Raw genomic sequence first — 14,657 nt, 5'->3', positions numbered from 1 at the left:
AACACGTTTTCCGTCTCGGGAAAGTAGTTCCGTAGCACAGAAAATAGTCCCCGGCGTAATGAAGAATTTGTTCCCATTTGAATTTGATTTGGTAATAACTACAACAGTCTGACTTTTCATGGTAACAGTTAGCGATTTTTAAAAATGAAACTATGTCTTTGTGAGCTGCATTTAAAGGTTTTTATCTTACAATTGGAGCCAATGACTTCCGGGTTGACGGCTAAAAACGGAACGTGGGAAGTCAGAAAGTAACGGGAGGAGAGCAAACGCATTGTTGATGTTGTTATTTTCATAGGATTTGTTGATGGTAAGAAATGCATTAAAAAACACCAGCTTTATCCTTTAAATGTTTTACAATTTTTGCTCATATTTGCTGTAATAGTTATAACTACAATATGAACAGAATCATGTAATTTAATTTGAAACACTAATGAAGAATCATTTATAGTTTATCCCAATAAATAAAATAATAGTTAATAAAAATCTATTTGACGTATTCGATGTATCCTTTAATAATAATAATAATTATAATAACAGTAATATCTCCCATTTTCAGGATAAGAAATGGATTTTGAACCATGAAGACGTTGTGTTGGGAGAACTTCTGGGCAAGGTGAACTCACTTCCTGTTTCCTGTTTCCAGTTACTCTCGTTTCAAACTGCAAACTGCAGGACAAATTCTTTTTCTTTGTGTTCTGTCATTTTTTATTGTTTTTTCCTTTGATTCTTTCATTTTTCTGTCTCTTTTTTAGCTGTATTCTGTCTGGATTTTGTCTGTCTTCCTTGATTCAGACTTGTTAACAGCAAATTACGTGTTGGGGGAATGTAAAGTTTTAAATTGATGTATTCCCGGTACGAAACGGTTACGTGAAGGAGACACGACTATAAACAGGAAGTAGTGTGACATTAAAGTAGCACGGTGGCCAGTAAGGGTGTTGTGGTCGGGGGCGGTGGATGGGCGTGGTCGGGGCGGTGGATGGGCGTGGTCGGGGCGGTGGATGGGCGTGGTCGGGGCGGGGGATGGGCGTTTTCTTATTTAACCTTCAGAAGTCTAAGCCATTTTTTTTACGTTAAAAATGTGTTAACCCAAGTGCTTGGTGTCATTTTTTTCAGCACAAACTCAGCTTTTACAATATTTGTTTTTCACTTTCAGATACTTTACAGATGCAACAGATCCAATAATTATTTTTCTGCACATAAAAGTGATGTTCCTGATGTATATAGTATATAGTAGTATGTATATAGACATATGAATGGAAAATGTAAAAAAAAAACGTTTTTTTACAAAGTTTACTGAAGCGAAAAAACATAATTTTTCTTACATTTCTCTCTTGCGTATACTGTTTTGGTTTAAATCGAGCTGGCTGAATACAATGCCCCATACAGGCATGCTTGCAGCCTATTGGCTGGCTTAAACCGAGCTTGCTTCTGATTGGTCAAGAGACTTAGTGCCAGAGCTCGGTGTCATAGTGTGATTTGTGATTTTGTTGACTTTCCACCAGGCTGTCAGAGTTGTAGCAGTTGCAATTACTAAGGAAAAGTAGGTCTTTGATTGATATTTCTTGGCATTCAGTTTGCTCTATGTCTGTCCATGGGTGGTGATAGTGGGTGGTATGGATCCATTTACTCAGATATTGCAGTTGGTTGGCTAGGTAGTAGTGCTGGAAATTTGGGGCTTCTAGTCCTCCTTGAGCTTTGGGTTTTTGTAGAGTTGTCAGTTTTATCCTAGGTGTCTTGTTCTTCCAATAGAATTTTGTTGTAAGAGTCTAGTCTGCTGAACCATTTGGTTGTATTAGGTAGGTTGTATTGGGATCATTGTGAACAGGTAGTTGATTTTTGGTAGTATGGTCATTTTTATTGTGGTGATGCGCCCAATGATGGATAATGGTAATGTTGTCCAACGGTTCAAGTCGTCCTCTATTGTTTTTAGAAGCGGGGTGAAATGGAGGTTGAATCAATCTGACAGCCTGGGAGAAATATTTATACCAAGGTATGTTGCCTGTGGTGAGAGGGAGATTTTGAGATGTAGCATTTCATGTATTTGTGTGAAATCATGTTGCGTTTTTTGTCATGTTTTTACTCCTTTCTGACGTTTTTTTCGCTTCATTTTTTTTCAGTTTCTTTCACGTTTCTTGTCTTGATTTTGTTGTTTTTCTTTTTTTTTCTGAAGTTTTTTCCCCTTGATTGTAGTTTTTTTAATTTAGGATTTTTTAATAAAAAATGTAATAAAATAATGTTTTCACTTTAATTTCCCATCATGCCCCTCTCTCAATTTTTTGTCATTTTCTCTGATTCTGTTTTTTGTCATTTTTTGTATTTTTTGTTCCTTTCGTCGTTTTACTCGTTTGTTTTTTCCATTCTGACATTTTTTTGTCTTTTTTCCCTTGATTCTGTCATTTATCAGTTGTTTCTTTAATTTCCCATCATGCCCCCCTCTCTCATTTTTTTTGCTGTATTGTTTTTTGTCATTTTCCTGTTTTTAAATTTCCCATCATGCCTCTCTGTCTGGTTGCCAGGGAAACTTCGGTGAGGTTTTCAAAGGAACGATGCAGTGCGACATAACGCTTCTGTAGTTTTCCTGACGTTTTTTTTTAACTTTATTCTGTTGTTTTCCTGATGTTTTTTTTATTTCCCTATCATACCCCTCCCTCTCATTTTTTGTAGATTTTCTGTCATTTTTTGTAATTTTTCTGTTGTTTTTTGTCATTTTGTCAAGTGTTTGTCAGTTTTCTCAGTTTTTTTCCTTTAATTCTGCTGTTTGTAGCTTTTCTGTTTTTTGTTTTTACTCTATTCGGTCAATTTTCGGTTGTTTTTTTTAATTTCCCATCATGCCCCTCTGTCTCTCTCTCCAGTATTTACTCTATTCTGTTGTTTTTCTTACATTTTTTGTCGTTTTTTGTAATTTTCCCCCCGATCAAATGTTTTTAAAATTTCCAATCATGCCTCTCTGTCTGGTTGCCAGGGAAACTTCGGCGAGGTTTTTAAAGGAACACTGCAGCGAGACAAAACGCCGGTCGCCGTCAAAACCTGCAAGGAGGATTTACCTCCCGAACTCAAGATTCGCTTCCTGTCTGAGGCCAGGTAGGAACGTCCAAATCCCGCGAGATTTGGAGGTGGAGAAAAAAACGTTTGACAAAAAGGAAAAAAATAAAACAAATAACCCATTCTTGAGAATTGGGACAAATCATGTCCTACCAAAAACCCTTAAAAATTATTATCAACAAACTGATTACAATTTTTTTTTTGTGAAAAATTATATTGAAGTGGTTTATGTATATGAAATATAATTTATTTCATTTTGTGGACTACTTTAATTTTTTTTACTTCTATACCTGCCGCGTGCCAGAAAACACCCTTGTCCCAGACAAGAATTCACAATTTCAAACAATTAAAAAAAGTTTTAAAAGCCTTCAAAACATAAAATTAAAAATACCTACTGATAAAATAGGTGTGAAAATTTACTATTATAATCCTCTTTGTTTTAAAATAAATGTACTTTCTATGAAAATGTTGGCCCTTGAAAGTCGTGTCCCAGTTTGTTGTCAACACCATCAGATTTCTACAAAAAAGTAATTTAATCAGACATAAAAAGGATTAGCTGTATCCTAAGGACCTCGTCTCACTGCATGGTTTCACAGAAGGCAGCGAGGCTACTCCACTGGAAAGTTTTCTATTTTTTGATAAATTAATGAAATAATATTGCTATCAGGATCGTCTCATAACAGCTCAACTCCATCGCCCTTCTACATCGACACAAAATAAGTTGGTTTAAAAAAATATATTTTCACTTGCATTAAGAGACCTCTTAGCAACTTAGAAAAATAAAATGGCTACTCACTATGACTATGCTGTGAAACCAAAATATAACATGTTGTCAACCCCATAAGACTCTGTCAGATATTTCATTTTATGGAGGTGACATCTGTGCTGACGGAGGTAAATTAACTCTGTTCTCTTTAATAATTGAATCATGTTATTGAAATTAGCAATTTATTTTCAATGAAATTATTTAAATACTATTAGAATATTAATCAATTGTTTTAATTGATGCATATGAATGACTAAGATGGTTATTTATCTCTTAATGTGTTTCAGGTACAAATGGCTAACACAGCCTGACATTAGAGGAGAAGAACGCCAGAAACAGAGTAACAATATTGAACGTCAGATACTGAATATCGCAATATTCAATTTACCGCGGTATCGAATATCGGCCCATATTTTTGCCGGACTGCTGAGCCGTCACTGACTGACTCATTGTTGAAATGCTAGTGCGTGTAATCTACATTTCCCCTTGAGCTGTCGTTTATTTATTTGGAAATAGCTAACAGCAGACGAGAGGTACGCTATCGTCAATTCATTTAGTTTATTGTTTGGTGTGTCCCTGCTTGTATGCACGGATGTATGGATGTGTTTAGCCCCAACAGATGCTAGATGGTGTTGATTTGTACGTGCCATTACTAGCGTCCCGAAGACTTCTATACAACGCACCCTGCCAAGCGCTTCATTTTTGTGTGCGGTTTCCAAACGGCTGCTGTGTCTCAAACTTTCGGGAGCTGGGAGTTAAAGCTAATGCTAGCTCGCTGATGAAAATAAAACTCCTATGGCAATATACCAATATATATCTGTAAGAGAGGAAGCAAGTTCTGAATGAAGTTTCTAAGTTTATATTTTACTCTTTTCATAACCCACAAAGTATTGTGCGCACTCCTACATTTGCAGTACGGCTAAACTAGGCTTGCCTAGTCGTGTTTTTTTTTCATGATTAAGTATTAGTATAAAGTATTATGTATAATAGATGGTTTCTGTTGAAATCTACAAGAAAAACAAGAAAAAAGAGGACATTCATGGTTGAAATGACTGTTACACAGTGTGCTTCCAGGACAATCTGTTTTTAGTTTAATAGCAGAGGGAAACACAGTTATAGTTACTAATTTTGAAACAGGGCAGGTTTCCAATGGGTAGCATATAATTACTTTGAATTTTTTAAATGTTTATATGTATTATTTTGTGTTTATGTGTACTACTGTCAACTCCGTCAGCTGGTTGTCAACTCTGTCAGTGAAAAGTCACCTCCGTCAGATGGATGTTTTCTGTTATATTCATGAAGAATATATTAATAATGGTTTAAAAATGAGTTTATATCAACAAAGAGGTTGCTATGGTACACCTAAAGTGTGTTCTTGTTATAAATGATATTATATGTTCTTTATCACAAAGACAAAGTACATTATCAACATAAATTGTAAGTGGGCAACATTATAATAGTATTTCTTTCTTGAATAAAAACATATAACACTTTTTGATTATACAGCTAATGAAATACTACAAAAATCATTAAACATTTCCTTCATATTTTATATTGTAATACTACGATTTTTTGTGTGCCTGACGGAGTTGACAAAATTCAAGTTCTCAGCTGCAAAAAATGTTATTTAAGAAAAAATGTAATCACTTTAATCACTGACTTTTATCTTTCCAAATATATTTTCCCAGCATAATTGAAGAGTAAAAATCAAAAACCCCAAAAATAAGGTTTTAGAGAAAAAGGTTTAAGATAATGGATCTAAGAAATGACGAAGAAATAAAGCACAAAAATGGAAAAATTTAAATAGAATAAAAGAATAAAATAAATAAAAGTTGAATTGGTCCAACATGAAAGGAAAAAATGCAGAAAGGATGAATAAAAATCTAAAAAAAAATAAAAAATTTAAACAATAAAATAAAATAATTAAAAACAATAAAAAATTATAAAATGACTAAACAGGGGGAAAAAAAATGTTGGGAAAACAAATGGAAAAATTCTGTAGTAAGAGTTGAAAGCCAAATGCTGCTCTCTGATTGGTTGCTGGTGTCCTGCTCTCTGATTGGCTGCAGGATCCTTAAGCAGTACGACCATCCCAACATCGTGAAGCTGATTGGTGTTTGTACGCAGCGGCAGCCGATCTACATCGTCATGGAGCTGGTGCCAGGTGGGCAGGGCGTGACTGCATTCAGTTACTTTAGTTCTTTTCATTTAGTTAGCACTTTAATTTAAAAAAAAAATTCCAGCACTTTTTTTGTTTTTTGTCTGTTTTTGAAATGTTCTTTTTTCTTGTTTTACCTTTTTTGTCAATTTATTTTTCTCCTATTTTGTTTTGTTTAATGTTAAGTGTTTTATAATCTATTTTATTTGTTTTCATTTATTTATATATTTAATTTTCTTTTTGCCCCATTCACTTACATGGGATTTTGCATAAAAGTATCTGCTACTCAGAAACTAAGAGCTACAGTTCCCAAACTTGGCGGACCGGTTCAAAGTCTCCTCTTCTACTCGGGTCTAAAAAATTACACCAACAGCCCTCATGATGGCGCTATAACAGCCCTCTTTACATTTTGGTCCATAACTTCTGAACCGTAGGTCGTAGAATCAAAATTATTTTTTCACTGGATTCCCTGGGTCATTATGCCCATTTCTGTCTGACTAGATTTTCCGCCATTTTGAATTTTTTCAAAAAACGTTTTTTTTGCTACTACTCCTACAAATGTTGTCTAATCTTCACCACATTTGATACACAACATATCTAGACTGTCCTGTACAAATGTGCCAAGCGTTTTTTTGATATTCCATACCGTTTTTATATAATTGGCTTCCAAAATTTGGTCAAATGTTCTGGGTGGCACCTATTTTATAAAAATTGGCATTACTCATGAACACATTATGCTATCTCAACCAAATTTGCTACAATTGTGCACGTATTACCTCTGAGCCAACATATAACATTGGTGTCATTTCGCCAATTGGGGGCGCTACAGCAACCTTTTACATTTTGAATGGTCATAACTCGTGACTGTAAATCGTACACTACATACACATATCATACATCAAAGTGTGTGGCACATTGAGGGGAAGCGAGATCCATCATAAGGTTTTTGAGATATTCATGATTAAATGCCATTTTTTGACTACTACTACTAGTACTACTGCTACTACTACTACTAGTACTGCTACTACTACTACTGCTACTACACACACATGGGAAATGTCTGTAGACACTCAACTCCTTTCTGTCGTTTCTCTAGTGTCAACAGAGCCTTTTCTAGTTGTGTGCCACCTTTCTAACAAAGCTTAGCAACCACCTAGTACCACTGTAGCAACCACTTTATATTACCTATACACGTCCTACTAACTATGACTACTACTACTACTGTTAAAAGTGCTACAAATACTAATGCTACTACTACTTCTACTGTTACTATTACTTATACTATTGCCACTACCACTGCCACCTTTTTTACTCTTGTTTTGTTTAACTCTATTTTCATGCTGAGCAGCAATCACACACATTTTCTCCAGAAAATGCTCCGTACGTTTTTTTTTTTTTTTCATGGTTTATTTATTGGCATGTCTTATTTGAAGAGACAATTACAGTACAACAGACACTAAACAACAAGGGAAAAAAACAAAACATAACATTAAACTTAATCAATACATACACCCAGAGACATTAAAAAAAAATAAAAAAGCTGGCCAAAACCACAGCGTACATCAGGTATTGTTCCCACAACAACTTACCAGGGCAGTGATTATACAAGGCTTGTAAGGTAATCAATAAATGGCTGCCATACAGTGTAGACCTTGGTAGAAGAACTTTTTACAGTATATCTAATTTTTTCAAGAGTTAGAAAGGCATTGCCTCTATGCACTTCCTCGTGGCTCCGCTGTCCTGTCGGACCAGATCTTAGCTGTATGGCTCTTACTCTCGTTGTTCTCTCCTGACTAGATCCTTCCTTGTGTTGTATTAAAATCTCATATGTACGTCGCTTTGGATAAAAGCGTCTGTCAAATGGGAAATTGTAAACTGTAATGTATCTCTAACCCAGTGTTTGAAAGATGGAGGAGAGGCTTGTTTCCAACTCAACAAGATCAGTCTCCTCGCCAGAAGAGTGGCAAAAGCCATACAATCTAGCTGTGTACTTGAAAAAGTGTCCTGTTCTTTTTGAATGCCAAAAATAGCTGTTAAAGGGATAGGCTCTATATGTCTATCAAATATTTTAGAAAACACATCAAAAATACATGACCAGAATATTGAGAGTTTTGGGCAAAGCCAAAACATATGGGCAAGGGTGGCAGGTGACTGTGTACATCTATTACAACTGGCATCCACTGACGTATACATCTTTGAGAGACGAGCTTTAGATAAATGTACTACCTTAAATTGGAAGAGACTGTGTCTGGCACAAATTGAAGATGAGTGGACTCTGTCCAGTGCTGCAAGCCACTCCTTATCTGTAAAGTTAATATCAAGATCAACTTGCCAAGCTTGTCTTAATGTGTCAAGGGGTGTAGATAATAAAGAGGAAAGGTCTATATATAGAGCAGATATTGTGCCCTTCAGTGCTTAGTATGCCATAGCCTTCAAGTTGCAGGACCAATAATAAAGTTGAAAATGTGGAAGAGCCATCCTCCCCATCTCCTTGGGATTTTGTAAAAAATCCATACAAATTCTCTGAGGTTTCTTATTCCAGATAAAAGATGATATAATTTTATTTAAATTCATGAAAAAAGATTTCTTAATAAGAATGGGTACTGAAATAAATATAAAAATTTAGTAAGATCATCAACCTCTTAATTATATTTATCTTGCCCACCATAGATAGGGGGAGCAAAGACCATTTATCAAGGGCCACCCTTGTACGATAAAGTAGGGGAGCAAAATTGGACTTGAAGAGATCAGAAATCTTGCGTGTCACTACCTAAATACGTAAAGCCATCCATGGCTAGTCTGAATGAATAAGCAGAGAAGGAAGAAAACTGCGCAGCACAGTTAATAGGGAAAAGTTCACTCTTTGAGAGGTTGAGCTTATATCCCGAAAGCTCACTGAATTTTTCAAAAATATCTAATACATGAGGGAGTGTATTATAAGGGTCTGTGATAAATAACAGCAGGTCATCCACGTACAATGACAGTTTATGTTCTCTGCCCCCTCTTACAATGCCCTGAATAGCTGCTGAGGATCACAAGGAGATGGCCAAAGGCACCATAGGTACTGCAAAGAGAAGGGGAGAAAGAGGACACACCTGCCTAGTTCCCCGTTGCAATGTAAAAAATTGAGAATTTAGATCATTGGTGAGTACAGATGAAGAGGGAAAAGCATATAAAAGTCTAATCCAAGACAAAAAGTTTGGGCCAATTCCAAATCTCTCCAGACACGGAAAAAGGTAACTCCATTCAACTCGATCAAATGCTTTTTCAGCATCTAGAGAGATGACAACTTCAGGCAGGTGTTTGGAGTCAGCAGAATAAACAATGTCAAAGACCTGACGAATGTTGAAGAACGAAAGACGGTTCTTTATAAATCCAGTTTGGTCTGGTGATATTATTGAGGGTAGAACATACTCCAAACGGCATGCCAAGAGCTTAGCCAACAATTTACAATCCACATTCAGTAATGAAATAGGACAATATGATCCACAACTAAGCAGGTCTTTTCCACTCTTTAGAAGAGAAATGGACGCCTGATAAAATTTGTGTGGAAGGTGGTCCCTGTCAAATGACTCCTCAAATACCTTTAATAAAAGTGGCATCAGTTCTCCTCTAAAATCTTTAAAGAATTCTGCCGTGTAACCATCAGGCCCTGGAGCCTTAGAGTTCTGCATGCTGGTCAGGGCAGAGAATAGCTCTTCTAGTTTTAGGGGTTCTTCTAATTCAACATAATCTAATTTACTTATTTGGGGTATGATTACGGAACTGAAAAATGATTCTAGTTTAGAGGGATCATAAGATACTTCTGAAGAATATAAAGAAGTATAAAATTGTTTAAAAACATTATTGATTTCTAACCCATTGCTTGTAATCTGACTATCGTCCTTACGGATGCTAGTTATTGCATTTGAGGAATTGTATTGTCTAATTTGTTGAGCGAGCATTCTTCCAGCCTTATCTGAATGCTCATAAAGCCTAGAGCGGGACTGGAGGAGTAGCTGTTCCATTTGTTGAGTTGTCAGCAAGTAAAACTCTGGAGGGTTGATTGTTTTTTAAAAAGCTCAGATGTGGGAGCTACAGAGTATTTGGAGTCCAGCTGTTGGATCTGACTAGTAAGCTCTTCCAACCACTGTTTCCTTTTTTTTTTTTTTTACTTCCCAAGAGGTATATGAAATCATTTCGTTTCAATTTTAAAAATCTCTAACTGTTACCACGAAAAGTCAGGCTGGTGTAGTTATTACCAAATCAAATTTAAATGGGAACAAATTCTTCATTACGCCGGGGACTATTTTCGGTGCTACGGAACTACTTTCCTGAGACGGAAAACGTGTTTACGGCCGGCTTATTAAGTCGTTTGAGGAAAAAGTCGTCCAGCCCGGTGCATCGTGATGATGAAATATGCTGCAGAGCAGCAGCATGGCTCTGTGACGGGTTTTAATAGTTTTTAATACAATGCAGTTCTCTGGCTGCTGGGACATGAGGCTGCACTGGGCACCGACTACATGGACGAGACTTGTTGGCAAAACAAAATCATTGCTGATTTTGTTATTTTCATAGGATTTGTTGACGGTAAGCAATGCATTAAAAAACACCAGCCTGATCCTTTAAACATATACCCTTCCCCAGCTCTTCTGTAACTCCCCAAACGAGAAGCAGAGAGAATACAACTCCCCACCTGTAACTTCTACATTGTGTTACCAGACGCATCATAACTCTAGCGCTTGTTATGGTAAAACACAAGGTCCAATATAAAGCCTGTAGTAAATTAAATGTTGCAAAAAGACTAAGAGAAAATCGGCCCATAACTTTAGAATGAACAATAACAAGAGCACCCAGGCCCCTTACCGGTATCAGCATCCCCATACAGCACAGCGGTGAAATCCCGTTAGCCAGTGTAAATGTAGATTAGGTTTACCTAATTACCAAAGCCAACTTAAAGACATAGTAAATGTCCCATGCAGCCACGTTATGGTAGGCCAAGCAACAGCTCTTTATAGTAGTCCATAAAATAACAGTTCAAGTTCAAACAAGACAAGCATCCGTGGCCGTGGGGGTGAAGGCTGAAATACTTTCTTACCAGTTATAAGATGAACAGGTCCAGCCAGATAGGCGAAGCATAATCTCCTGAAAATAACAAAACAAAATAACATGGCTATCAATTATATACAGCAAAAGTCCCATGTATGAAGGAGAGTTGATTATTGCAGCATACCGTCCAAGAGGGGTGGGCAGTATAACCATATAGTCCATTCCACAAATGGGTTCTGAGGGTAAATCCAATTTGAAATATTAGTCCATTATGACAAAGCCATTATGCAAGCCTGCACAGCTCTAATTGGATCATCTCTCTATAGTTGGCTTGATGCGTTGCTCAAAAAAGGCTTCTGCATCTGCCGGCGATTTGAATGACTGACTGGCTTTATCAAAAGTAAAGCGCAGCTCCGCTGGATGATACAAGCCAAACAAAATCCCGGCCTGTTTAGGTTTCGACTTCACAGAGTTGAATGCAGCTCTCTTGCGGATTAACTCTGCACTCATGTCCGGGAAAATATGTATCCAACATACAAAATTTGGTGTCATTTCTGCAACTGGGGGCGCTACAGCAACCTTTTGCATTTTAAATGTTCATAACTCGCCACTGTAAATCGTACACTACGTACACATATCATACATCAAAATGTGTGGCACATTGAGGGGAAGTGTGCTATTACTTTTCTAAGAGATCCATCACGTTATGATGGATCTCTTTTGAGATATTCATGATTAAATGCCATTTTTTGACTACTACTACTTCTTCTACTACTGCTGCTACTACTTCTAATACTGCAACAACTACTACTGCCACTGTGCTACTACTACCACTTCTGAAAGTACTATTGCAACTACATACTACTGTAACAGTTACTACTGCACATAGTACTGCAAGTACTACTACCATAACTATCACTACTACTGCAACTTCTACTGCTGCTACTGTTATGGTACAACTACTAGAATGACAAATGCTTTCACTACTACTACCAATACCACTACCACCACTTTTACTGCCCTTATTAATACTTGCACTAATACCACTACTATGAATGCAAGTGTTAGTACACCTACTAATGCTACTACTGCTATTACTGTTGGTGCTGTGCTACTTTTATGACTTTTACAAGTCCTACTACTGCTATAATACTACTACTACTATCGCTACTACACCTACTAACTACTAATTTTTAGTCTAGTACTTTTTCGTCTAACACTGTTTTTTGTTCTGGATTCTTTTAACTTTTTTATACTTTTTGCTTTCAACTGTAAATACTTACTACTTCTCTGCTTCTCTGCTTTCACTTTCTTTATATGTTTTTTCTCCTGAAAATACACCTTATAATTGTCCTACAATTTGTGCTCCATCTACCATACCTACTTTTCCACATAAGCAAGCAATAGGGTTGTGCTCTCAGCAATCACACACATTTTCTCCAGAAAATGCTCCATTCTAGTTAATATTATTATTATTATTCCATACGTTTTTTGCAACCTAACTGCTTCCATATACTTTCACCTAGAGACTCCATTCAAACTTAAAACTGTCAAGCTTGTTTCAGAGATGATTGCCTGTATACAACTTTTTGATAGACTGATATAGTTTTTAAAGCCCCTATGTGTAGGATTTGAAAATTGTTGATTTTGGCGACTCCTAGTGGTAGTGCCAAAAAAACACCGTCGCAAACGTCTTTGCAACCTCTTAGCGCCGTTTGTGATACCCCGATTCATACAGCCACAATATGTAAACAAAATACTGCTTCAGATAACTGTAGCTCAAGCATTAGTTCCTATTATTCCTGACTGCATTGTACTATTAAAGGAATAGTTCACCCAAAAATGAAAATTCTGTCATCATCTACTCACCCTCATGCCAGTTGAAACACAGGTGAAGTTTGTCCATATAACACACAGGGAGGCTGCAGCACAGCTCCATAGCAGCCTTCTCCAAAACAACTGAAGTCAGTGGGGACCAGTTCTTCAGAGCTCCAACAACACCTACAGTATATTTACACCATAAATTAGTGCAAATCTTAACTACAGCTGATTGATTTACAACAAATAATGGTGTATAGGTCTTTCTATTCAGTGTGATTGTTTGGCTGTTTTTGTTTTGGAACTCTAAAGAACTGGTCCCCATTGACTTCAGTTGTTTTGGAGAAGGCTGCTACCAAGTTGTGCTGGCAGCCTCCCTGTGTGTTATATGGACTAACAAATTTCACCTGTGTTTAATTTGGCATGAGGGTGAGTAGATGATGACAGAATTTTCATTTTTGGGTGAACTATTCCTTTAAGTAGTTTGCTATTGTGAGAATTCGGGTTAACAGATGTTTGGGGGATCGCTGTCGTTGTGAACAGCCTATCCAACATTTACTATTCTGATGCTACGAGCTGCAGCTAATGCTACTGCTAACAAACTAGACTAAACACAAATCAAGTAACATAATCAGAGTGTGGAGTGGTATTAAATGTTGTGATTACGGCCGATCAAGCTGGCAGAAGGCAGGACACATGAACCGGACACAGGATGTCGGAACCAGATGGCAAATGCGGACTAAACGACGCGATTACCACCTGCACACACTGGGGGGGAACGGGAACTTCAAGCCTATCGATCCGCGGGGCTGCCGGGAGCTCCGGGTCTCGCGCTGCCCTCCCTCTCCCTCTTAGCTGTTTCAGCCTCTTCTGTTATAGGCTTCTTGTTTTGTTTTGTTGCAGAGGGTCCAGCAGTTACAGTCCTGTCTTCCATGTCACCACTGTCTGCCATATTGATTAGCTTCACGCTGTTCAATCTAAGCAACTAGCCTGCATTCAAACTGCATCTGTTTTCTTCCTGGTTTGGTTTGACTTTCTGCCGTAATTCGTATCCGCGGACACAGAGAATGAACAGACTGAAAGCAACACACAGACTAAACCAATTTTCTCTGCGATGGTCTCATTTTTCTGCTGGCAAACTTTTATGGTATCAAAATTAATTGGAGGATGATATAATCAGATACAAATTCTACACATAGGGGCTTTAAGATATTTAGCTTTAAAAGGTGAATTTTTTGACCAATCCATGCTGTTGACACAATCATGTGACCATCTGTTTCAGAAGGTTAAGTTTCGTTTTTTGTCCGCCATCTTATCATTAGAATTATATATATAGTATGTACGTCGCTTTGGATAAAAGCGTCTGCCAAAATTGTAATTGTTTTACTCTGTGTGTTTTTTGCACCTATCTTCTTCCATATTCTTTCAGCTAGAAACATCATTCAAACTGTAAACTGTTCATTGTATTCAGTGTCCTTGTATTCAACTTTTTGACACCTCGACCGCCGGCGCGTCCGCTCAGATCCTCCATGTCAACGCGATAACTTGAGCAGTTTTTATAAGAATCTTTTCAAATTTGATGACCCCTAGAGGAAGAACTCTATTGATTTTGATGTGTTTATGATTATTATAACTATTATTAATGAACTGATTAAATTCATGTCCATGCTATTTGGACCCATATCTCACCAATGGTGCATTTTATTGTATTGAAATTTGTCAAGAGAATTGTTCAGGCAATTATGGAGATTTGTATGAAGTTTGCACTTTCTGTGATTATTATTAATAAAATAGTTAATTTGTTAAATTTATTATTGAGTGTTAAAAAAATAGTTAAGGTGCATA

At 36.9% G+C, this 14,657-nt stretch overlaps 1 protein-coding gene across 4 annotated transcripts in view; it reads left to right on the top strand.

Moving 5' to 3' along the window:
- The window catches only part of fer (fer (fps/fes related) tyrosine kinase), a 51,437-nt gene that overhangs the window by 27,395 nt on the left and 9,385 nt on the right, over positions 1 to 14,657 (top strand). For all 4 annotated transcript variants that reach the window (XM_071911024.2, XM_071911023.2, XM_078289052.1 and 1 more), the window contains exons 14-16: positions 557 to 613; positions 2,963 to 3,081; positions 5,878 to 5,972. In XM_071911024.2, coding sequence (XP_071767125.1) covers positions 557 to 613; positions 2,963 to 3,081; positions 5,878 to 5,972 — 271 coding nt within the window. The remainder of the gene's footprint in view (positions 1 to 556; positions 614 to 2,962; positions 3,082 to 5,877; positions 5,973 to 14,657) is intronic.

The sequence above is a fragment of the Centroberyx gerrardi genome, chromosome 2, assembly GCF_048128805.1.
Source record: "Centroberyx gerrardi isolate f3 chromosome 2, fCenGer3.hap1.cur.20231027, whole genome shotgun sequence".
Classification (NCBI taxonomy): domain Eukaryota; kingdom Metazoa; phylum Chordata; class Actinopteri; order Beryciformes; family Berycidae; genus Centroberyx; species Centroberyx gerrardi.
Note: the sequence above shows the minus strand (reverse complement) of the source record. Positions and strands in the feature narration are given on the sequence as shown.